The 24704-nt window shown below is 46.7% G+C and overlaps 1 protein-coding gene across 2 annotated transcripts; it reads left to right on the top strand.

The window, feature by feature from the left end:
• The first annotated feature begins 4442 nt into the window (after positions 1-4442).
• Positions 4443-23181, top strand: LOC120305161. 2 transcript variants are annotated; one of them, XM_039336586.1, is made up of 6 exons: positions 4443-4807; positions 10977-11202; positions 12212-12330; positions 14350-14475; positions 18157-19290; positions 22065-23181. In XM_039336586.1, the coding sequence occupies exons 4-6, from the start codon at positions 14379-14381 to the stop codon at positions 22778-22780; spliced, it is 1947 nt and encodes a 648-aa protein (XP_039192520.1). In that variant the 5' UTR covers positions 4443-4807; positions 10977-11202; positions 12212-12330; positions 14350-14378; the 3' UTR covers positions 22781-23181. The 2 variants fall into 2 exon arrangements, with proteins under 2 accessions (XP_039192520.1, XP_039192519.1); XM_039336585.1 differs by lacking the exon at positions 10977-11202.
• Positions 23182-24704: the final 1523 nt, after the last annotated feature.

Below are 24704 nucleotides of genomic sequence, written 5' to 3' on the forward strand. Positions count from 1 at the left end.
GATCACTGAGTGAACTGTTGTAAACTGTTGGATATTATTGCTTTGACACCGATACATCAATACCTCACTGTATTGATTAAAGCAGACATGTTAAACTCGTGATGTCATATGATGTCACGAGATATATCGGGACTATTTTGCCATTGCCAGCAATGGGGTGGGCGCAGCTACGGTATGATGAAACCAGCCTGCGGACCGACAGTTTGACACCCCAGGAGATGGTGAGTTCTAGTCACATTTTAGGCACAAAGCCAGCTGGGTGGTTTTGGGCCAGTCCCTCCCTTTCAGCCCAAGGAAGAAGACAGCACGGGCAAAACATTTCTGAAAATCTTGCCAAGAAAACTGCAAGGAAGTCCAGGTAGCTGCTGGGAGCCAAAATTGGGAAACTCAGACACACACAAAGCTTTTTGGTACTTTCCTTAGGAATATTTTGGGACTGATTTTACGCTGTGGGTTTGTGTGGGTGTGTATGTTAGTGGTTCGGCAGTTTTAAGAAAAGACAAAAAGGAAAGCCTCCTGCAACACTCTTTTGGGACCGAATCCAACCCTTTTCCTTATAACAATGCTAATTTAATTTTAAAAAATAAAATAAATTTAAATGTTAAAATCCTGGTCCCCACACTTCAGATGTGAGAACTCGTTTTTAAAAGTTCATTACGTCATTAAGAAGCGACGGTGCCACACCCCTCTATGTTTGGGGGGGGGAATGGGTTATGTGACTTAAAAACAAAACAGGAAATAAATAAAGGAGTAAGTTGCAATTTTGTTAGCACTTCTTAGTATTAGCATAGAGTGTTTGGGGCTGAGTTTAAGCTAATGTGAACGATTATCAGTACAACTCTAAAACCTTGATTATATTTTTAAAAGTATTTAAAGAGCTTATATAACATGGCTTTTTTCTCCAAAAGGATGAGCATTGTAAGAATCTTTTGATGCTTGTATTTCTTTTAAAAAACAGAACTATTAAAAAGAATTATTTTCTAGAGCAGTGGTTCTCAACCTTTTTATACGGTGACCCCGGACATAAGCAGGTGGCGCGCATGCGCGGCGCCGCCCCCTGTGCGGCGCGCATGCGTGGCGGCACGCATGTGCAGCACGCATGCGCGGCGCCACCCCCTGCACGGTGCACAGGCGCGGGGGCCGCCCCATGCACCGCCTCCAATTCCTCCAATTCCTCCAATTCATGGCTCTGAACTACAACTCCCATCACTCCAGGCCAGCATGGCAATTTTTTAAAATTTCTTTCCTAAAAGAAGCAGGGTGAAGATTGGCAGGCAAAACAGTTTGGTCTGCAAGGCCTAGTCATGCCCAAATGGGACACGTTCCAGTCCACATAGAGGCTGGACCACCCACAGAATAAGCTTACATTTTGAAAGGTTTTGGTGCTACATAAATATGTAGCAACAAGAGGAGCAGCCTGGAACAAATAGAAAAGCCAATGTAAACAAGCATCTTAGGAAGGAGATGAAATATCTGTGATTTATGAAAGAAAGAAAGTGAAAGAGAGAAAGAAAAGAAAGAAGAAAAAGGAGATAGACAAAGAAAGAAAGAAAGAAAAAGAAAGAAAGAAAGAATGAATTTTGGCAATGTTACTGAATTCTGCTCTGCTTCTTTTAATTCCAGTAAATTGCATAGGTGCCCATCTCCTCTTTGCACATATGGTTTTGTACCAAGAAGGCCTGTAGATCAGTGTTTCTTAAACTTGGCATCTTCAAGATGTGTGGATTTCAGCTCCCAGAATTCGCCAGCCAGCATGTGGAGTTGAAATCCACACATCTTAAAGTTGTAACTTTGAGAGACACTGCTTTGGGCAAAACTGGCAAGTTCACAGCCCATTCAGAAATATAGAATGAAAGAGAAGGTGGGGGGAAAACAATCATATGCACAAAAAGAGATAAAGTCCACAACTTTCCATTCTGCCTTGGATGGAAACAGAATAACAGAGTTGGAAGGGATCTTGGAGGTCTTCTAGTCCACCTCCCTGTTCAAACAGGAGACGCTATATCAGGGGTCTTCAAACTTGGGCCTTTTATGACTTGTGGACGTCAACTCCCAGAATTCCTCAGCCAGCGTGCCTGAGGAATTCTGGGAGTTGAAGTCCACAAGTCATAAAAGGCCCAAGTTTGAAGACCCCTGCCCTATACCATTCCAGACAAGTAGCTATACAGTCCCTTCTTAAAAGCCTCGAGTGATGGAGCACTCACTTCTGGAGGCAAACCATTCCACTAGTTAACTGTTAGAAAATTTCTCCTTAATTCCAGGTTGCTTCTGTCCTTGATTAGTTTTCATCCATTGTTTCTTGTCTCGCCTTCTGGTGCTTTGGAGAAAAGGTTGACCCCCCCCCCTTGCTGCCTTCTTTGTGGCAGCCTCTCAAACATTGGAAAACTGCTATCACATCACCCCTAGTCCTTCTTTTCACTAGACTGGACATCACCAATTCCTCCTCCTATGTTTTCCAGGGGTAGTCAACCTTGGCTCATTTATGACTTGTGGACTTCAACTCCCAGAATTCCTGAGCCAGCATGGCTCAGCTTGGAAACCTCTCCCTTTCCCTTTAGCATGGCTGGCTCAGGAGTTCTGGGAGTTGAAGTCCACAAGTCATAAAAGAGCCCAGGTTGCCTACCCCTGTTAATTTAGCCTGAAGCCCTCTAATCATCTTTGTTGCTCTTTTCTGCACTCTTTCCAGAGTCTGAAACATCTTTTCTATAATATGGTAACCAAAACTGGTCAGGTGACCAACTACAGGCACTCCTCAACTTACGACCACAGTTGAACCCCAAATTTCTGTTGTTAAGTGAGTTTTGCCCCATTTTACAACCTTCTTTGCCACAGTTGTTAAGTGAATCACTCTAGTTGATAAGTTAGTAACCCGGTTGTTAAGTGAATTCTGGCTTCCCCCTTGCGTTTGCTTCTCAGAAAGTCACAAAAGGTGATCCGCATGATCCCGGGACACAGCAAAGGTCTTAAATATGAACCAGTTGCCAAGCGTCTGAATTTTGATCGCGGGATCATGGGGATGCTGCAAAGGTTGTGATTATGAAAAACGGTCAGAAGTCACATTTTTCACTGCCGTTGTGACTTTGAACGGTCACTGAGTGAACGGTTGTAAGTCGAGGACTACCTGTATTCTAAATGTGGTCTTACTAAGACTAAGAAATACTAATACTTCGTGTGATCTTGATTCTACCCAGCACATTAAACAAGGAGCAAGAGCTCATCTGTAGCCGAGAGGAGCCCCCTGCCCACCTAGAAATGTATCCTGCCCCTGCCTTGGTTCCCTTCCCTGCTCCAGAGCTGGCGGGGTCGCGTTGCGAACCGCAGGTGTCACTAGCGTTCCTTCTCGGCGTTTCTCGTTCCTCTTGGAAGCACCTGCGAGCACAGAGTTAGAAAAACTCAAGAGGTATGTGTATCTTTCGCATCACGTTAGGCCCGTTTCATTGGTAAAAGGAGAGGAAATAGGACAATGCAGCGTTGGAGAGTGGCCGTCGGCCACTTTGTCCACGATCCCCGGGATGCTCCCGTTTCTCGACGATTCTCACATGCAAGCGATCCCACGCATGTTTAATAACTTCAACTGAAACATTATAGGGGAGCCAGCCCCCATGATGCCCGACCAAGTGGACCTGGGTGAGGGTGGGGGATATGCATCTAATGTCAAAAATACAGTTCCTTGATGGGTAGGATACTGAAGTTACACCGAAAGCAAATGTTAGACTTGACAACTACGAGAGAAGCTGTATCTTCCTCCGCCTTTTGATTTTGGAGGGAAATAGCGCTTTTCGCCATTTAGCAGGGTGAACCTGGCTGGAGGAGAGGTTTTAACTTAAAACGCGACGGTTTTGCGCCCGATAGGGGCCATCGTCCACATTTGCGACCTACTCCCGCAGTCCGTCTTAGAATCCACAGGCCGAAGTGGTTTAACCCATTGTTCTTGTCCCTCTAATTTGGAATTCGGGGAGGGAGAGGGACTTTATTGAAGAATTCTTCAAACTCGAAAACCTTGCCATTAGGACGGGGCTTCCGCGGCTCCTTAAAGTTGCAATTTTTTCATCAGCATTCCCAACTCGATCCCAAACTTTTCCTCCTTCGCCCGCAAATTGCAGCAATCTTGGAATTTCCCCGGTTGGAACCTTCCCCGGGCGCCCTCCAGATGTGTGCAACTGCAACTCCCAGGCGCAGATGGGAGTTGGAATGCAACCGCTCTGGAGGATAAGAAGCTTAGAAGGCAGAAGAGGATCCTCCCCCTCCGTCTCTCTCTTTTTTTTCCTTTTTAAAAAAAAGCCCATCTCCCATCATACGCAAAAAAAACAACAACCGGGAGTTGGGGAGGGGGGGGGTTCAGGGAACGTAAATTCGCGCCTTCACATTCGACCCCAAGGTCTTTAGGGAGCTGTAGTTTTCTCTGACCCAGAAAAACTACACTTCCCGCTCCCCTGCGTGCCCCATTCATCGCCCGGCCAATCAGCGAGGCGGGTCTCCTCCGCTCTCATTGGCCCGCGCCGAGCGGGGGGGGAGGAGCAGGAAGAAGAGTCCTCAACCTTCTCGCGAGTTGCACTTTGAGGCCTTTGCTCCCTTGTGCCGCGAGCGGGCGACCCGGCGGCGGCGGCGGACTTGGCGGGCGAAGGGCGGAGAAGGGGGCCGAGGCTCGGGCTCCGGCCCCGCGTGCGGAAGTGCCTCCTCGCTGGATTTAGGGGTCCGAGGCGGCAGCTCTCCCGGCCAAGGAGGAGACGGGCAGGCGCTGAGACCAGCTTCCCCCGGAGCAGCTCTGGACTCCGTAGCCGCGACCGGCTCCCCCGACGCTTCCTTCGTAAGGGTGTTTCTTTGTCCAGCCTTCTCGCCCGGCCTTCTCCAACCCGGCGTCTTCTCGGGAAGGGCCGGACTCCAGCTCCCATCGTTCCCGGGCTGGGGACGATGGGAGCTGGAGTCCGGCTCTGGGAGAGATTAGGCTCCCCGACTCCTCTTTCCCGCTTTTGCGCCCCCTCCCTTTTTTGCCTGCCTGCCTGGCTGGCGTTGCCTGCTTCTTAAAACAAAAAAAGAAAAAATAATATCCCAGCTGCTTTCGTGTCTTGCTCCGGCTCTGTTTCCCCGGAGAGCATGCAGACGATCGCTGGAACCCGGGTCCTGCTCGCCAGGAGGGGAGATCCTCCTTGGAGTAATTGGCGGTTCCAACTTTCCTTTTGGAAGAGAACTTTTCCGGAGGGAAGGAAGGTCGCCTCTTTTGTCGTCTCTCTCTCTCTCGGCTGGGCCACCGGCTGCTCCTTAGCCGGGGGTGGCGATACAAGTAAGGCGTGCTTGGATTAAACAATTGTTTTAAAAAAAAAATAAAAGCTGCCATGAGGATCGGTTGTCGGGGAACCCGAGGCGGAGGGAGGCTTTGCAGGCGTGTTTGGGTGGTGGAAAGCTTTTTCTCAGAGGCATCTGGTTGGCTGCATTGGCAAACAGGATGCTGCATAAGGTAGGCCTTTGTCTGATCCGGAAGAGGAGGACTCCTTTTTTATTTATTTGTTGGGTTGGGTATCTTACCTTGACTTTAGCAGTATGGAATCATGCTTTTTAAAAAAAAAAAAATGCAACCCTCACAGTCCATAATTGACTAGAGTGCTACCCAAGAAGATCTCTTTTTTTTTTTTGCACCAGCAGCCATCCCTTGTCTACTTACTTGCAGGGGAATGAATCTCTTTGCAAGAAAGGGGGGGGGGGGAATCCTGGGACTTCATTCAGTGTAAACACGCCTAATAGTGCAGTATACATTTGGCAGCCTGTTCCAACAGTGACTACCAAAATGTCCTTGCTCTGCTTTCCTTAGGTCAATCTCTGGAACCAGCAGGTTCAGTTTCGCTATCGCTCTCCTCCCCTGCTAACTTGATCTGTACCGAGTATTGATTTTCTCTGGAATGGTGCTATTTGTGATAATTGGAAGGATATTTACTTAGCCTCTAAGTAATGGACACAGGAGTGCTTTTTAAATGAAAAAGTTAAAAGACAAGTCTTTCTTGCGTGGGGTGTAACGGTAGTCTTTCCCAGCTGTTAGGATTTCTGTCCAAAGGTCAAGGTTCTCCCATTGAATTCAATGGGTTTTTATGATAGCTGCAGTCTGTTTTAAAAGCAAGCAATACTAAGCTTAGTAGGATTGGTTTTCCAGCCAGTGCGTTTTGTTTTGTTCACACAGAATGGTAGGTCTTTCATAAACAATGTAGGGCACTAATTCAAAAGGCGTATGTGCTGAGGTCATAGATATACTGTGTAAAGAAAGATGTGTGTGGTGTGGTGGAAGAGCCACACATGGAGCTAAACCCTGGTTTTGACCCACTACTATGTGTGATACCAATGACAGCATCCCTTAATGGTTGGGATGCCCCAGAAATATGTTGGGGTGTCACATTTTAACTGTACTCTTGCTTAGAACAATTATATAAACTGGATCACAGATAGTCCTTGACTTACGACCACAGTTGAGCCCAAAATTTCTGTTAAGCGAGTTTTGCCCCCATTTTACAACTTTTCTTGCTGCAGTTGTTAAATGGATCACTACAGTTTAAGTTAGTAACACGGCTGTGAAGTGAATCTGGCTTCTCCATTGACTTTGCCTGTCAGAAGATGACAAAAAGTGATCACGTAATCCTGGGACATTGCAGCCATCATAAATATGACCTAGTTACCAAGTGTCCAAATTTTGATCACGTGGCCATGGGGATGCTGGTATAGTTGTATGAAAGACTGTCATAACTTTTTTAGTGCTGTTGCAACTTTGAATGAATGGCTGTAAGTGGAGGACTACCCATATTTTGCATGTTTGACTATATAAAAAAGCCTTCCCCAACTTCACTTGTTTTAAATATGATGAGACTACAAGTCCCAGCCTCCCTTTGTTATAGTTGATTGATTAGATCAGGGGTCCCCAACCCATGGGCCATTGACCAATACCGGGCCATGACCTGTTAGGAACAGCAAGCAAGTAAAACCGAAACCATCCCCATTCCGTGGACAATTGTCTTCCACGAAACCCATCCCTGGTGCCAAAAGGCTTGAGGACTGCTGGATTAGATATTTTACTTTTGTCAGAGAGAATGGTGACACGGGAAGAATGGGAAAAGATACAATTCTGTTCAATCTTTCATTTTTTCACAGATGCTTCTCACTATAAGGGGGAGCACATTTAGAAATCCTACCCTTCACCTAGCCTATAGCTGTGAAATTCCCCAAGGTCCAAGTACACTAATGATAGCAGGCCTAGCCCTGCTTAGTTCTGAGCCCAGACAAGGTCAGCTGGGTGTAATCAGGAAATAAATTGCTTTTTATGTTTACAGGGTGACTTATAATTACCAATACACTTAGGAGCTATTAGAGTATGGAGCTACATAACCAGCCACATTAAATTACAGCATACAAAGCACTTGGAATTTTTCTGAAAGTTGATCAGAACAAGTTCAATGATTTAAGTGTTGTGTAGGGCGGAGGTTGTAGGTGTATTGTAAAGGGATGGACTAAAATGATCCTTAACAATCTTTTCCAATGTCACAGTCCTATGATTTTAAGAAAGGCTTGAGGGAATCTTTTAATCACCTATAGGAAGGTTGGCATGGGGTGTGATGGGGTGCTAGCATAAGAGATACCTTTCTTTGTATGGATATTCACTGATCTGAATAGTATTCACAGCCATTCCTTTGTAAAGGAAATGGCTAGTTAATGGCCCAAGATGCTTAGTGGATGTTCCCTTTATAGCACAGAAAACTTTCTTCTATTTATGAATGAAGCCCCCCTTCAAAGCCCAGAGAAAGTGATCCTGCTCTAAAGGAAGGGGAGGGGAGGGAGGGGTTGGGGGGGAAAGTCTGGAGTTTTCCAGTGGGAAAACTAGAGGAACCAGTGGTAGAATTAATTGCAGGTATACTAGCAAAACTCCAGAAGATTGAAATTGCTAGTTTTTTTTTTTTTCCTTTAGAGATCTGAGTTGTTGAAACAGCCACCTTGTGGATGCACTTGTTGGTTTCTACTTACGTTCTGCTTGTGTTGGCTGGTGGAAAAAGCTTACACGTGGAGTCCTTAGTGCTCTCTGACCTATATGTTTGCTTGCAGACATTTCATTAGCCAGTTAAGTAACAACATCCGTGCTAATGAGTGCGGGATTTCCTCCCTGTTTATATACAGTACCTTGCCCTGCCTGTGTGTGTAGTGTGGGGAGGGGGGGCATGGTTTTCTCCTTGGTAGTTCCATGACTATTGTTCTTTTCTTGAAACAGAAAACTGGAGCAGAAATTAAAAAAAAACCAGTGTCTTAATCAACGAACTACCAAGGAGAACATCACACCTCCACGAATACGGAGGGTCTTCAACTTATGGCAAGTTGCTTAGTGACCATTTGAATGATGGACCTCCTCAGGGTACCTGCAGTCCAGTTCTGAAGTTCCAGCCTCCATTCCCACATGGTCTTTTTGGGCCTGCGTTTATAGCTGTTTGCAGCACCCTAGGGTCAAGTGACCACATTTTAGGAAGGTTTTCAGCAAAACTGGTCCATAGCAGATCATTGGTTCACTTAGCACAGTGGTTCTCAACCTGTGGGTCGGGACCCCATTTGGGGTCGAACAACCATTTCACGGGGGTTGCCAAACAATGCAGTCTGCCATTTTTTCCCCCCTTTTCCTTAGCTGTGCTACTCCCTTTTATTCTATTGGCTTTTGAAAGCCAATAGAATAGACTCTCTTGAATAGAGTCTAATTCTATTGGCTTTCAAAAGCCAATAGGAATTGTCCAGGTTGTTTCTGCCCTGCTGAGCCCGCCAAAAGTCCCATTCTGCAAACGGTGCTGCACCAGTTGAGTAGTTCTCGACTTACGACCCATTGGGGGTCGCGGCATTAAAAAGGTTGAGAACCACTGACTTAGCAACTGCTACAAAAAAGGCCATAAAATTAGGAGGGTCACATAGGTCAGAGTTCCCCAACCTTTCGGGGTTGGCGGCCTGGAGCTGGGGGGGGGAGGGGGGAAAGAAGGGATGGTTTTGTGAGGCCGTGTACGCCTGTGACACTCACGAGTGGGGCCACGAACACCCATGACGCTCACACGAGTGGGACCACAAATGCCCATGGCACTTGCACAAGTGGGGCTGCGAACACTCATGCGAGTGGGTTGTGTGCACACGTGCGCACTGCCCAGTAGGCTGCGGTCCACAATTTGGGGACCTCTGACATAGATGACCCAGTGTACTACCATTGCAACCTACGACTGTGATGGGCACGTTCCTTTACAGTTCTAAATCGAGGTCTATTGGCAGAGCAAGCTACTGTGTGTAAATAGGGAGTAAACCTCACACTCGCACGGATTACGTTACCTAGTTGCATAATGAAATGTCTGCAAACAGAAAACCAAGTTCAGCACCGCCATGTCCACGCTTTTCAGCCTTGTGCTACAGAGATTGTTTTCTACTAAAATAACTACCTGTGTACTCTCCAAGCTTGTTTCAATATAGTTTCTGAACGTTTCATTACCAGACTAGGTGACATCATCAGCAGGATTTTCTCGTCCTGTTCTCTTCAGCTTATATCTTGTGTGCCAGTGTGGTCCGTTAGTCGTGTGATTGGTTGTTCGTTTGGAGCTATATTTAAATTCTGAGCAACTGATTGGTTCAGGAACTATATTGAAACAAGCTTGGAGAGCCAACCATTGCCAAAAACTAAAACCTGAGCTACAAGTTCTTTCTTTCTTTTTTTTTTTTTAATAAACTTTATTTATTTATTTATGAGACTTATATACCGCTTTAAGTGCAAGCACTCTCTAAGCGGTGTACACCAGTAAGCAATGTATATATATATTTACATTGCCCCCAACAATCTGTTTTTAAAACATAAATCGCATAATAGGTGATTGACAGTGTGTTTGCCTGGCTTACATTTACAAAGGAAAATTGTCAACAATTAATATCTATAATCCATAATTCACGTCCTCACACAGATTTTTCTTTTTTTCCATAGATATTCTCTCTGATAGTTCTCATCATCAATATTCTTAATTTTCACTTTAATATTTAAATATTTTCCCTTTAATCAGTATCATGCTTGATCAATGTGTTTCGCTGAATCAGAGCGTTTTTTTCCCTCTATTTTTCCCCAACCAATCATACAATTTGTTCCAGATTTCATAGTAATTGTTTCACTCTTAATCTTAAGTTCTAATGTCAACCTATCCATTTCAGCACAGGATACAATCTTATTTATTACCTCTTCTTCTGAGGGTGTCTCGCTGTCTTTCTATTATTTCAAAACTATATATGTGTAGTTTAATTGAGGGGAATACGTTGTACTGGATTTTGAGAAGTGTCTTAGCAGTCCCATTCTGGTTTACCTGAGATGGTTAGCTGGGTATAGTTTGCCTCATGGCTGCTATAAAAAGGACAAACGAAGCCTCTGTATCTCAACCTTGATGACTTTTAGGTGGGTGGACTTCCAACTCCACAGAGTTCCTCTGCCAGTGTGCTGGGAATTCTGGGCATTGAAGTCCACACATTTTTAAAGTTGCCAAGGTTCAGAAACACTGGAATCAACTCTCATTTCTGGGACCAGCTTATCAGATTTAATTTTGGAGATGGTATACAAAAGTGACTAAACGGTCTGGTTAAAGAGTGATGTGTCTTTTTGGACCATTTCCAAGAAACTCCTGAATATTGCAAGCTATGATTCCTAAGGGCTGATAAGAAAAAAGGATAAATATGGATTATCATCTCCTGCCTGGACAGGCCCTTTCTTTAAAACAACTCTCCCCCAACCTAGTGCTCTCCACGCGTATTGGACCACAGCTCCCATCAGCCACAGCTACGGGATGGTCCCCCTGCTTGTTTCCAGATTTTTCCCACATTGTAGGGAAAAGAAACTGAAAACCAATCTGGCAAGGGATTTGCATCTAGAAATAGGAGCAGAGAGTAATATTTGGAGGGGAAGAAAATATTCTTGTACACTGTTCTACCCTTTTAACCTCTAGTTTGTTGAACAGGCCACGGTGGACTGGTTGACATGGAATGTGAAGCCATGGACCACAGTTTACAAAGAACAATGGGTGGCTTCACACACGGCATTGTTCTGAAGCTGAACAAGTCACAATATGGCTTGGCATGCTATGGAAATTCAGTCCCCATCTGAAGAAACGGCTTACGCCAAGAGCTGATAGACTCTGGAGTTCCGGTGTTCTTCGGGCAAGATTTTACATTTTTAACTAGGCTGTGAGTGACTTCTTTTTTCTGACACTTGATTAGTTTTTACAAGGGACAGAAATGAACAGAGCATTGTGCTCCCTTGCCTGCTTAAAAGCTCTTGTTTGATTTTACTCAAGCCTGAGCCGGTAGATCAACGGCTACTTTTTCTTTGTCTGCTGACGCTTCAGAGAAATTGGAGCTATTCCATTTATTTCTGCAGAATGCAAACAAAAAACACAAATCCAAACATGAATAATAAATATTTGTGGTTCTAGATTTCTAGGGATGGCCAAATGATCAGAGAGCCAGTTTGATCTAGTATTTAAAACACCAACTGGGAGACTGTGACTTCTAGTCCTGCCTTAGACATGAAAACCCAGCTTGGTGACTTTGGGCCAATCACTAGGAGATGGTGACTTCTAATCCCATTTTAGGCATGAAAGCTGACTGGATGACTTTGGGCCAGTCCCATTCCTTCCACCCAATTTACCTCACAGGGTTGTTGTTGAGAGGAAAATAAGATGAGGAAGGAGTATTAGGTATATTTGCCTCCTTGAGTTACTTATAAAGTAATAAAGATGGGATTACAAAATCTAAATAAATCAGAGATCGGGGTGGTAGGAGAGGTAGTGTGTTGAAAAGCAGAAATATATAAAGGTGTGGAGAAAAAGAGACCAAAGGGACTATGTCCCTTTTCAAGAGGCAAGTGGACTTTGTTTTTTCTTGAAGATGTCTCAGTTCTCATCCAAGAAGCTTCTTCAGTTGAGAACTGAAGTGAAAGGTCTTCAAAGATAAAACAAAGAAAGTCCACTTGCCTCTTGAAAAAGCACCTCAGGGACAACCATGACCTTGATGACTGAGAATTTCCAGAGACAAAAGGATTATAGTTTGCTAAGGGCAAAGATGGGAGGGGGGGGGGGAAATGGAATAGAGGTGTTTTTATATGCTGGGAAAAACAAGGGTCTTTTCGTGTGCAGAATTCTAGTGAGTTCAGATAAACAACTCATAACTTTTTCTTTACTTCTTTTAATTTTAGGAATATCAGCAGATTTACAGGATTTGCACAGCCTATTCCTGAAGGACCTAAATCCTGGTGTGGACCTACTTCCATATCGGTGCCTCAATCACGGTGTCCCCAAAAGGGCAAATTTCTAAGTAAGCTTGCATAAAATTATAGCTGCTGTGGATTGATTGCTTAAACTTTTGTTGATTTGAGCATAGAGTTGCTTATTTTATGAAACAGTGATGCAAAAAAACCCCCCAAAAAACAAAAACCAACCCCAGCCCATTGGATTACCTGTGTCTGTAGTGGCCCTCAGATCTTCCTACCATAAGAGGGTCCAATGGGGTTGGCTTCCACCTCCCCATTTATGCAAATGTGAGACCTTTAAGGGGCAGAATGATGCTTAAAACAACTATTTCACCCCTGAAAACTCGTGGACTATCATTGTAAACCAGATCTTGGCTCTGCCTGCTTTGGGATACCCCATAAAACATAATTCATGGTTCAGACTGACTGAAGTTGAATGTTCCTAGGATTAAATCCCCACTGTTTTAAGGGAAATTTTGCACCTTGCTTTGTTTCTTCTGTTTTTGTATTAATGAGATATTAATGAGAAAAAAAAAATATCTCTGCAATGAATGTGTGGAGTGGTCTAAAGGCAGTTTATTTTTCCACCTCTTTTCAGAATGCAGATTTGTACTCTGCTGGGTTTATATTTGAATTTTATCCAAATGTAACTTGTCTTTGTGCCGTGGGTTATTACTTTGATCAGTGTTACTCAACCCCAGCAACCGTAAGATAGGTGGACTTCAACTCCCAGAATTCTCCAGCCAGCATGGCTGGTTGAGAAATTCTGGGAGATGAAGTCCACACATTTTAAAGTTGCCAAGTTAAAAGGAACACTGGTATCAAGAGTATAGTCAAAGCTCTTGACACTTCCTTTCTGTTCATAGCAAAAGGGCCTTCATGGTCTCGGCAGAAGCTGATGCTTTGTGGCGCTTCCTGGAATGTCCGTATGACCACACAATGTTGCAAGGTCACATGGTCAGTCCAGGAAGTGTTTAAAGGAGAAATGCTCTAAGGGAAATCTATGAGAAGTCCTGACCCACTGTAATGACTTGGATGGTATTTCACGCTTTTGGAAAAAAGATAGGATATAAACTAGACTTTGCTTCCCTTAGTGTTTATCCTACCATTGTTTTCTGGAAGTGAGAAACCTTTGTTTGTTTGTTTGTTTATTTATGGCATGGTTCATGGGTCAATTCTTGTATAGCCCAATTTCACATCTCATATTATGCCCCTTTAATTTACTGCCTGACCAATTTAAAACTGATACTTCCGGATAAATAAATGTGAGCTGATTAATTCACTGGTGAAAATAGAACCTGTCAGCTCTGTATACACCTTAAATAATGAGGGCCAGGAATTCCGATTGGTTTTGTTTGTTTTTCTGGTTGTTGATCGTTTCGGAATAGTGTCTTAGGCTCCAAGGCATTGAATGTGACCCATTCAACAGAGACTTCCCAATGTTGTTACCAAGGTGACATGTTTTAATTTAACAGCAGAGGAAAATGATTAATATAGGTCTTGAAAGTGATTATATTAATAACTAAATGTACTTTCTGTATGAGGGAGACGGGCAGTTCCTAAATATGATAAATAATCAAAAATAAATAAAGATGGAATAGATGCAGTGATGGCGACCCTTTTAAAGACCGAGTGCCCCAAACCTGGCCCTGCCCCCCCACCCGCTCTGCCCCTACCGCCTCCATGGCCCGCCACAGATCACCCAGGCAGCCCAGCAGCGCCATGGTGGCCACACCCTCTGCTTGTGCCCCGCAGCATCATCTGCACGTGACAGGGCACGAGGGTGGAGTCTTGTCCCCACTGCCCGTCTGCCATGTCCTTGGCTGCGCTGCTCTGCACAGGCCGCACTTGGGGGCGACTCTCCTCCAGGGGAGGCTGCTGGTGAGGAAGGGGCCGTGGGGGGAGGCGGGGCTGGGGCAACAGAGAGGGCTCTGAGTGCCACCTTTGGCACAGGTGCCATAGGTTCACCACCACTGGAACAGAAGAACATTTATGGTGATTCCAACCATCATCCATCTTGCCTTGAGTCAGATCTTGAATTGCTCTCGTTTCTCCCCCACCCTTCTCCCGCTCCTCATTTCCAGGGCTTTGTGTCATCCCATGATGCGGTCATATGTTTCTCAGAAGCAAAGTGAACTTTGTTGAACGGGCGCAAAGACCCCTCCCAAAAGAAGCCATGCAGGACAGCTATCAGAATGTCATGGCGCTGGGTAAGAACCAATAGTCACCCACACCAGGGCCTTTTTTTCTTCTTCTCTTCCGGCATGAAAATTGCCCCGGGCCACCGGTAGTCCTCGACTTACGACCACAACCAAGCCCAAATTTTCTATTGTTAAGTGAGAAATTTTGTTAAGTGAATTTGGCCCCCATTTTACAACCTTTCTTGCCATCGTTGTTAAGTAAATCACCGCAGTTGATAAGCTAGTAACCCAGTTGTTAAGTAAATCTGGCTCCTCCGTTGACTTTGCTTGGCAGAAGGTCGCAAAAGGGGATCACATGACCTTGGGGACACAACAACGGTCATAAATATGAGTCGGTTGCCAAGCCTCTAAATTTTGATCACGTGATTACAGGGAAGCTGCAAAGATCATCACTGTGAAAAACGGTCATAAGTCGCATTTTTCAGTGCCGTTGTAACTTTGAACGGGCACTAAATGAACTGTTGTGAGTTGAGGACTGCCTGTACATCCCTACCTGCATGCATTAATCTTAGGAAATAGTCTGCACGATGTGATTGGCCCCAAAAGCCGGGCATAGTGTTGCATGAGGGGTATTAGTATTATACTTCCAGGAATATAAATAGGGCACTGTTAAGATAAGACTCAACGATTAACTCAGTGTGGTGTTTCTCAATATTAAGAATATTAATATTAAGAATATTAAGAATCCCCTGCAGATTTCACTGTGCTAGCCGTGGCCGAGTTTAGGGACCAGTGCTCATCACTGTTTCAAGGCCATTGACCCAGCAATGCCCGGAGATACTACTGCAGTCTCGTGGCCAGCATGACATCACAGAGTGCTATTACTTTCCCACGGAAGTACCTATTTATCTACTCGCATGCATGCTTTCAGACTGCTAAGTTGGCAGGAGCTGGGGTGAGGAAGGGAGCTTATTGTCTCGAACCTGGACTCCCAACTTTCCAGCTGACAAGCCCGGAGTCATAACCACTGAGTCAGGGCACCACTCCAATATTAAGATGAGTGGACTTCAGCTCCTAGAATTCTTCAGCTGGAGACTGGTGGGAGTTGAAGTCCATCCTCTTAACATTGCCAAGGTTCAGAAACTGTCTTAGAACATTCTGGTTTCTACCAGAATGCTAGTCAGGAATGATGAGAATAGAGCCTCCCCATTCTGGAGGACTGTGGCTCCCTTAAGTCTAGATCAGAATCCCTGACGCAGAAACTGCATTGAGGCCTTTATCCCAAAGAATGAATTATCTGCAGGATCTGTTTCCTTCAGGTTTGGCCTTCTCTCTTCCCACACGAGCCTTCCCAAACTTTTGAGATGATAGTAGGGGACTTTGCACTGGGTTCCTCTACTGATGATACAAGAGAGGATCTTCCGAGATTGCTTAATGGCCTTGTAGTATTTTGTAATTTATAGGTTGCATTTAATTTGAATGGTTGGTTCAACCAGGTTTTGGAATTGACTTCTGAATCCTGTCTGGCATCAGTTAAGAATTGATGCAGCTTCTTCTATTACAGACATGTCAAACACAAGGCCCGGGGGCCGGATGCGGCCCGCGAAGTGGTTTCATGTGGCCCACGAAGCCATCCTGGAAACAGTGAGGGAATGACCCCCGCTGCCTTGGCCCTGGCCCAGGCCAGCTGGGAGCCAATGTACAATTTTATGGTGGCCATCTTGGCACTTGCCACAGTGGACGATGCCTTGGTACTTGCCCCGGTCTCCCACCCCCTTCTGCCAGAGACCCTCAAATCTGTCCCACTCCTGCCCAGGCCCCCACAGGCACCCTTGATGCAAACGATGTAAAGCTGGCCACGCCCACCCAGTAGGCCACACCCACTCCATTCATACCCACCCAGTAGGCTGCACCCACTCTGGCCACACCCACCCGACCCTCCGAAGGCAATCGCAATGCTGATGCGGCCCTCAGTGAAATTGAATTTAACACCCCTGTTCTATTATATTGGTTTCACCTGAGCTTGAAGTTTCCTTCAAGTCATGTGCAGTTTGTGGCAATTTCATAGACTTGTCTCCTCTTGCTTTCTCATCACTGTTCCCCCACCCCCAATTTTCTAGAAAAGTCCATAGTTCTGGATTTTCCATCCATATACCGACAAGGCCAGACCCTGCATAGCTTCTGAGTTCAGACAAGGTCAGCCTAGTGCTGCCATCTGTTGAGAGCTGCCAGCAGAAACCAGTCCCACCTGCAGGGAGGTCTTCAGAACTTTAATTTTCCTTGGCAGTAGAGTTTCTTTCCCGGGTTTTTGATCCTCATTCATCCATCAGTTTCCTGGGAGACAATTAGGAAATTTTTCTCACAGTGTGTAGCAATGTTTCTTAATTTTAGCCATGTTAAGATGTGTGGACTTCAACTCTCACAATTCCTTAGGTCAGAGGTCCCGAACCTTTTGGGCACCAGGGACCGATTACGTGGAGAGAGGTTTTTCCGTGGACTGGACGGTGCGTGGTTTTGTGTGCTGCCTGCATCTCGTGAATGGGGCTTTGCTTGTTTGTGCGGACCGGTTGCTGGCATGCCGTGGCCCAGTACCGGTCCACAGATCAGGGGTTGGGGACCCCTGCCCTAGGTAGTATGCTGGCTATGGAATTCTGGGAAGTGAAGTCCACACATCTTAACATCGCTAAAATTGTGAAACACAGATGTATGGGCTTTTGGGGGAACAGAAAACTGGATGTTACCATGAGGTCCTTGGAGGAAAGGGAGCCTTTAGATGTGATACAAAAAAAAAAAAAAACTTTGTCCTAGACCAGCGGTAGGCAACCTTGGCTCTTTTATGATTCGTGGACTTCAACTCCCAGAATTCCTGAGCCAGCCATGCTGAGGGGAAAGGGAGAGGTTTCCAAGCTGAGCCATGCTGGCCCAGGAATTCTGGGAGTTGAAGTCCACGAGTCATAAAAGAGCCAAGGTTGCCTACCCCTAGTGTAGGGTCTCCTGCTTGAGCAGGGGATTGGACTAGAACAGGGGTGGGGAACCTTGGCTTTTTTATGACTCGTGGACTTCAGCTCCCAGAATTCCTGAGCCAGCCTGGTTCAGCTTGGAAACCTCTCCCTTTCCCCTCAGCATGGCTGGCTCAGGAATTCTGGGTGTTGAAGTCCACGAGTCATAAAAGAGCCAAGGTTGCCTTACCCCCGTCCTAGACAATTTATCCCAAATGGCAGTTGAGAAAGTACTTCACATATAGCAAAATATTGATTTAACAGACTGGGTGGTTGGGGGTTGCTATCCATTAAATATGTCATTTTCATCATTTATAAATCGTATCATGTATATGAAGGGAAATCTCATTGTAGCAAAAAAGCTTTTGATTAAATGTGAGCTGGCCTCCAGACTAAATATAAGAGCCGAGGTGGCGCAGCAGTTAGGGTGCAGTACTGCAGGCCACTTTAGCTGACTGTGTTCAGCAGGTCAGCGGTTCAAATCTCACCAGCTCAAGGTTGACTCAGCCTTCCATCCTTCCGGGGTAGGTAAAATGAGGACCCAGATTGTTGGGGGCAATGTAAACATATATATATATATATATACATTGTATACTGGTGTACACCGCTTAGAGAGTGCTTGCACTTAAAGCGGTATATAAGTCTCATAAATAAATAAATAAATAGGTTGGGTGTGTTCAGAGTCTTCTAACGCTTCTGAGGCTTTACAATAATAATAACCACAATATCTGCATTTGTGTTCCTGTGGCAGGCCGGACGCCCCTGTTGCCAAATTACCCTGCAGTTGCAAAAGACACTCAGGAGTCCCAGAGGCAAAGGGCCAAGTTTTGGAGCAAAGAAGAGATTGGGCTCTTTGTCGATCTCTGGATCAGCCCGGAGGTCCAGAACGAACTCCAGAACACTTATCACAACGAGGTGGTCTTCAACTGGCTCTCCAACGAAATGGGCCTGCGAGGCTTCAACCGCTCGGCTCGCCAGTGCCGTGAGAAGATGAACGCGCTGAAGAAGAAATTTAAGGAGGTCACCACTCACAACAAATGCCCCGGGGCTGGCGAAGTGCGAACCATGCCGTTCTACGACAAGCTGGCCACCATCCTCCTTAGCCGGAGGGACGCCAAGCACCCCTCAAACAGTGGCGATAAAGGCCAGTGGTCCAGGCAAGCTTCCTCACCGGCTCCAGGAACGTCTGGGCAGGCGGCTTTACTCGCGAGGCCGTCTTTAATTAGCCCGCCGGGGCTGAGGTCCGCTGGGACAGCCAGCCAAAGCAAATCCCACTTACAGCAGCCTCCTCAAAAGCAGCCTCGCCTTCTCCAGGCTGGGACGGTGTCTCCCACTCACTGCCACCGGCCTCTTTTGCAGCCCAACCGGAGTTTGGCTATGCAAAAACACAGGGGACATTCCTCTCCGTGGCCTGCCCCCAACCAACTGGCGGTCGTCACTCCCAAAATTGAGGAACAGTCGCCGGATGGAGACGACCCGCCCAACTCGATGTGCTCGGTTCTCCAAGGAAGCCACCTCCCCATGGAGGTGCGTGTTATCGATGAGAACGGCATCACGGTCACATCATCCATGTGTGAGGAGGTCAAGCAGGAGCAGGAGGAGGAGGAGGCTAACGATCCTGAGTTAGAGTTTGATGCCAAGTTTGAAAGAGAAATTGTGGATGACAGTGACCCTCCAGAGGCAACTGGCACCCGTCTTGACCCAGACGTGCTTTCAGAGTATTCGGAAGAACCGTACGATGAGACCGAAGGGGTTGATGACTTGCCCGTGGATTTACTACAGTGTTTTGGAGACCGATTCTCCTCTTTTGGTGGGGTGGAAGAGAGCAACCATGACCAGGAAAGACCAAAACATGAACATCCATTATCCAGGGCTTTATCGACAGGTATAAGGACCCTTTGAGTTGGCCATCAATACTGGGATGATTGTGCGCTGCCCTAACTTATTTCTTCTAGGTCTGTATTCTCTTGAAGTGGGGTCCCTCTGAGCACTAGACAACACTCCGGATTTAGCTTTTAGAGTCTGTAATTATTTTCCACTTGATTTGTCAGTCTTTTTCCTGTTTTTCCAGCTGTAAAAAAAAATCAGTTCCTCATTAAGGATTGCGTTTTAAATTTTAACATTGGAGCTTTCTCCTGCTAAAAATGGGGAACTTAGTGTCTTGTTTCATACTCCCAGCAAATTTCAGGAGAATTCTTGAGCAAAGCTAAAATCCATATATTGCAAGAGTGCTCCCATTCTGTACGGCTGGACGGTGATAGTTGTTTGTTTGTTTGTTTGTTTTGAAGGCCTTTGAATTAGTCTTTGGCTAATTAGTCTTAGCAATAGCAACAGCAATAGCACTTAGACTTACATACTGCTCCACAGTGCTTTACAGCCCTCTCTAAGCGGTTTACAGAGCCAGCATATTGCCCTCCCCAACAATCTGGGTCCCCATTTTACCGACCTCAGAAGGATGGAAGGCTGAGTCAACCTTGAGCCTCGTCAGGATCGAACTCCTGGCAGTGAGCAGTGAGATAGCCTGCAATACTGCATTCTAACCACTATGCCGCTACAGCTCTTCTCTGCCTACACCAGTGGTTCTCAACCTTTTTAATGCCACGACCCCCAACCGTTCGTAAGTCGAGGACTACTCAACCAGTCGTAAGTTGAGGACTACTCAACTGGTGCAGCACCGTTTGCAGAATGGGACTTTTGGCGGGCTCAGCAGGGCAGAGACAGCCTGGACAATTCCTATTGGCTTTTGAAAGCGAATAGAATTAGACTCTATTCAAGAGAGTCTATTCTATTGGCTTTCAAAAGCCAATAGAATAAAAGGGAGTAGCACAGCTAAGGAAAAAGGGGAAAAAAATGGCGGACTGCGTTGTTTGGCGACCCCCGTGAAATGGTCGTTCGACCCCAAATGGGGTCCCGACCCACAGGTTGAGAACCACTGGCCTACACAAATCTCTTCAGCTGTCTTGGAGACAGTTTCAGAAGGTTTGCCATGCCAGCTTCTTCCTAAGGCTGAAAGAGAGGGACCAGCTCAAAGGTGCCTAAGGCAGGACTAGAGCTCATATTAGCCTGTTGTACTCTGGTGTCTCATCCTCTGGTGCAAATGTGGCTTCATTGCCAGCCATAGGTTTTCCAACCCAGATTCATGTAGCTACTGGATTTTTAGCCATCTTTTCTGGTGAAGAGCCCAAAAATTCCAAGCACTGCACACGCTGCTCTTTGTGCAAAGCCCTGGTGGCGTAGTGGTTAGAATGCAGTATTGCAGGCTAACTCTGCCCACTGCCAGGAGTTCAATCCTGACCGGCTCAAGGGTGACTTGGCCTTGGGGGACAATATGTTGATGGTATCAACTGCTTAGAGAGGGCTGTAAAGACTGTGAAGTGGTATATAAGTCTTAAGTGCTATTGCTATATAAGTCTTATTGCTATAGTGCAGTGGTGGCGAACCTATGGCACGGATGCCAGAGGCGGCACACAGAGCCCTCTCTGTGGGCATGCATGCCGTCGCCCCAGTCCTAGGCCTTTGGCTAGGTTTTATGAAACCTTTTCGCTTTAGGCCTCCGCCGCCATGTGCAAAAAAAAAAAAAAGTTCAATCAATCAGTCAATTTCAACTTGTCGCGGGGAAAAAAAAGATCTTGCAAAGTTGGAATTGATTGATTGAACTTTTTAGTCCCACCCAGTCTGTCGTTACCACCAAAGCCATGCCCAGCCAATGGGCCACGCCCAGCCAATGGGCACACCCACCCGGCACCCGACGATGCTTAAGTGGGTTTTAGGTTGCAGTTTGGGCACGCGGTCTCTAAAAGGTTCGCCTTCACTGCTATAGTGCTAAATGCCAGTTTTGGCAAAACTATCGCAAAATGCAGCCATGTGACCACAGGACACTGCAAACAGTCGTAAATGTGAGCCCAGTTACTGAGCACTCTCATTTCTGTTTCTTTGAAGAGCCACGGTGGCGCAGTGGTGAGAATGCAGTACTGCAGGCTCACTCAGTGCCAAAAGCCAGGAGTTCAAGCCTGACCGGCTCAAGGTTAACTCATCCTTCCATCCTTCCGAGGTCGATAAAATGAGACCCAGATTGTTTTGGGGGGCGATATACTGACTCTATAAAACCGCTTAAATAGGAGTGTAAAGCACTGTGAAGCAGTATATGTCTAAGTCAGTGGTGGCAAACCTATGGCATGCGTGCCAGAAGCGGCACGCGGAGCCCTCTGTGGGCACATGCCGTTGCCCCAGCACACGTGGTCTCTAAAAGTTTGCCATCGCTGGCCTAAGGCCAGCCAGCCTGGATCCCCCATTGGGGAGCCCACCATCCCACCCGCCAGAGACCCCCTGGATCTCCCCGAATCCTGCCCGGCTCCCACAGATGTCCCTCCCCATAAGCAACATCAAGGTGGCCATGCCCACCCAATCTGCCATGACTACTGCAGCCACACCCATCCAGTGGCCACGCCCACCCAGTCTGCCAAGCCCACTAGCTGCGCCCGCCGAGTGAGCCACACCCACCCGGCGATACATAAGTGGGTTTTAGGTTGCAGTTTGGGCATTCAGTCTCTAAAAGGTTTGCCCTCACTGGTCTAAGTGGTACTGATACAGTGATATTGTTGGGCTAAAGGATGTCTTGTATTTCTGAACCCTGACGTTCTCTTCTCTCCTCTTCCTCAGCTGAAAGTCTCATTCAGGAGCAAGAAGGGGAAGCACTTGACAATTCCGACATCATCTGTGCTCCTTTGGGCAACATTGGACGGAAGGATCTGAACACTAGCTTTGAGGGTAGCGTAGGGCCGCCAATCGACCGTCTTCCGCCTGCTAGAGGCCTGGGAGACGACGCTCCGCTGACCAGTGCGCAGAGAACCGCCCGGTTCAGGAACAAGAGAAAAATTGAGAGAGTCCAGCTGGCGAAGGAGCTAATTAACGCCACCCGAGAAACGGGGGAGAACATCCGCGAGGCTTTATACGAGCTTGACAGCAAAGAGTCGCAGAGGCGGGTTGACGATCGCAAAGTTGCCGTGTGGTGCGCCAAGCACATTGCGAAAAGCATCCGGGTCTCCAGCCAAACCATGGCCGCCGCCATGCGCGATTCGGATGCTGCCTTCCAGAGGTGCATGGAGAGCTACACGGTGGCCCTGGAGAGGCAGACAACTCTGTTGGAGAACATTGCGGATTCGCTAAACGCTCGCGTGTCGGCTCCCCAGCCCTCCCTCCCCACTTCCATTCCCGCCGATGGGACACGTGAGACCTCCATGTGCACGAGTCCTATACCAGCACCTTCGCCCCCCATCCCCATGGAGTCAGAGAAGACTCCCCCCTCCCTGAGAAGCCAGCCTGGAAACGAGGAAGAGTCTCCTGGGGGGGCAGACTCCAATAGCAGTAGCCGATAATAGTCTGAAGCAACTTCCCCAATCTGGTGCTCCCTCCCCCATGGTGTTGGGACCACAACTCCCAGAATTCTCAGCCGGAGGGCACCATGCTGAAGAAGGTTGGTCTTCACAGAACACTTGAGTTGCTGCATTGTTCCTCTTGTCAACACAACAGATCACCAAGCCTTCTCGAACGTTGACAAGGTTACCTCAGTACTTCCATTTACTCCTATACAATCGTTCAAGGTTTCTTCTGTTACGTTACTTGAGAAAAAAAAACGGTGCTATTTTCTGCACCTTATTCTTGTTTACAAAGCTCTGTTAAACCTGCTTTTTTTTTCTAGCACTGTATACAATGCCCAATATTTACTAGACGGCACAGCCAGCTTATGCCATAATAAATTTGTTAGTTTTTAAGATGCCACAAGGCTGCTTGTTGTTTTTGCTGCCAGAGACTCACCCACTACACACAGTCCTTGACTTACAGTCAGTTGCTTAGCAACCGTTTGAAGTTCTGACAGAGCCCCCAAAAGGTACTTAACAACCCGGTTCCACAAGTTCTGACAGCTGGCCCCATGTGACCGCATTTCAGGCACTCAACAACTGGCCCTCATTTGCAGCATGTGGCAGTCACTTGACAACAATTTGTAGTGTTTGTACTGAAAATAGTTCTTCCGGTTTTGGGCAAAGACATCTCATAGTGAACAATGGGGTTCGCTTAACTAACATGGCATTTGTTTACTGACCGTGGGGCTTCACTTAACAACCGCCATAAAAGTAGTAAAATGGGGTCAATCACATATTGTCCCACTTTAAGTCCATCAGTTTAAGTCAGCGGTTCTCAACCTGTGGGTTGCGACCCCATTTGGGGGTCGAACGACTATTTCATGGTCGCCAAACAATGCAGTCCGCCATTTTTTCCCCTTTTCCTTAGCTATGCTACTCCCTTTTATTCTATTGGCTTTTGAAAGCCAATACAATAGACTCTCTTGAATAGAGTCTAATTCTATTGGCTTTCAAAAGCCAATAGGAATTGTCCAGGCTGTCTCTGCCCTGCTGAGCCCACCAAAAGTCCCATTCTGCAAACGGTGCTGCAAGTTGTCTGCAGCAAAGGCGAGCTGTCTGGAAGCTTCCACCCCTCCCTGCTGAGCAACTACTAAAAATGTAAGTAAAAGAGGGACGGGTGGGAGGTGGGAGGCCAGCGGGTGTAGGGAGAGTGGCTGGCACACGGGCCTGGCGGGTGCCTCGCCTCCCTTGGGCTGGGCCAGCTGGTGACCCAGCCGGTGGTTGGCCTGCGCCGTCACTGCCACTTGCCAGCTACGCCTCAACCGGCACAGGGGGCGGCACCACGCATGCACAGCGCTCCGGGGCAGGGAGTCCTCGACTTATGACCGGTTGGGTAGTCCTCGACTTACGATTAGTTGCGTAGTCCTCGACTTACGACCGGTTGGGGTCACGGCATTAAAAAGGTAGAGAACCACTGCTTTAAGTCCATCACAACTTACGTCTATAATGGGTAGGCTCCATTAGGATGAGAAGTCAAGAAATACCTGTACGCTGTTTTAAATTTTGAAGTGAGTGAAAAATACATTTCCTGCTTCGACAAACGCAGTTTTACACAAACGGCTTCTCCCCCAAAGTGCACACAGGTAGATCCCCGATTTATGACCACAATTGAGCCCCAAATTTCTGTTAAGTGAAACATTCGTAAAAGTGAGTTGTCCCACCACTGCAGTTGATAACCCAGCTATTAAGTGAATCTGGGTTCCCCATTAACTTTGCTTGTCAGAAGGTCGCAAAAGGGGGTCACGTGACCTTGGGACACAGCAACGGTCCTAAGTAGGAACCAGTTGCCAAGCAACTGAATTTTGATCACATGATCCTGGGGATGCTTCAAAGGTCGTAACTGAAAAATGATCGTGTCACTTTTTTCAGTGCTGCTGTA

Source organism: Crotalus tigris, unplaced genomic scaffold, assembly GCF_016545835.1.
Source record: "Crotalus tigris isolate CLP2741 ecotype Arizona unplaced genomic scaffold, ASM1654583v1 scf7180000017666.379230911805:20528666, whole genome shotgun sequence".
Classification (NCBI taxonomy): Eukaryota; Metazoa; Chordata; class Lepidosauria; order Squamata; family Viperidae; genus Crotalus; species Crotalus tigris.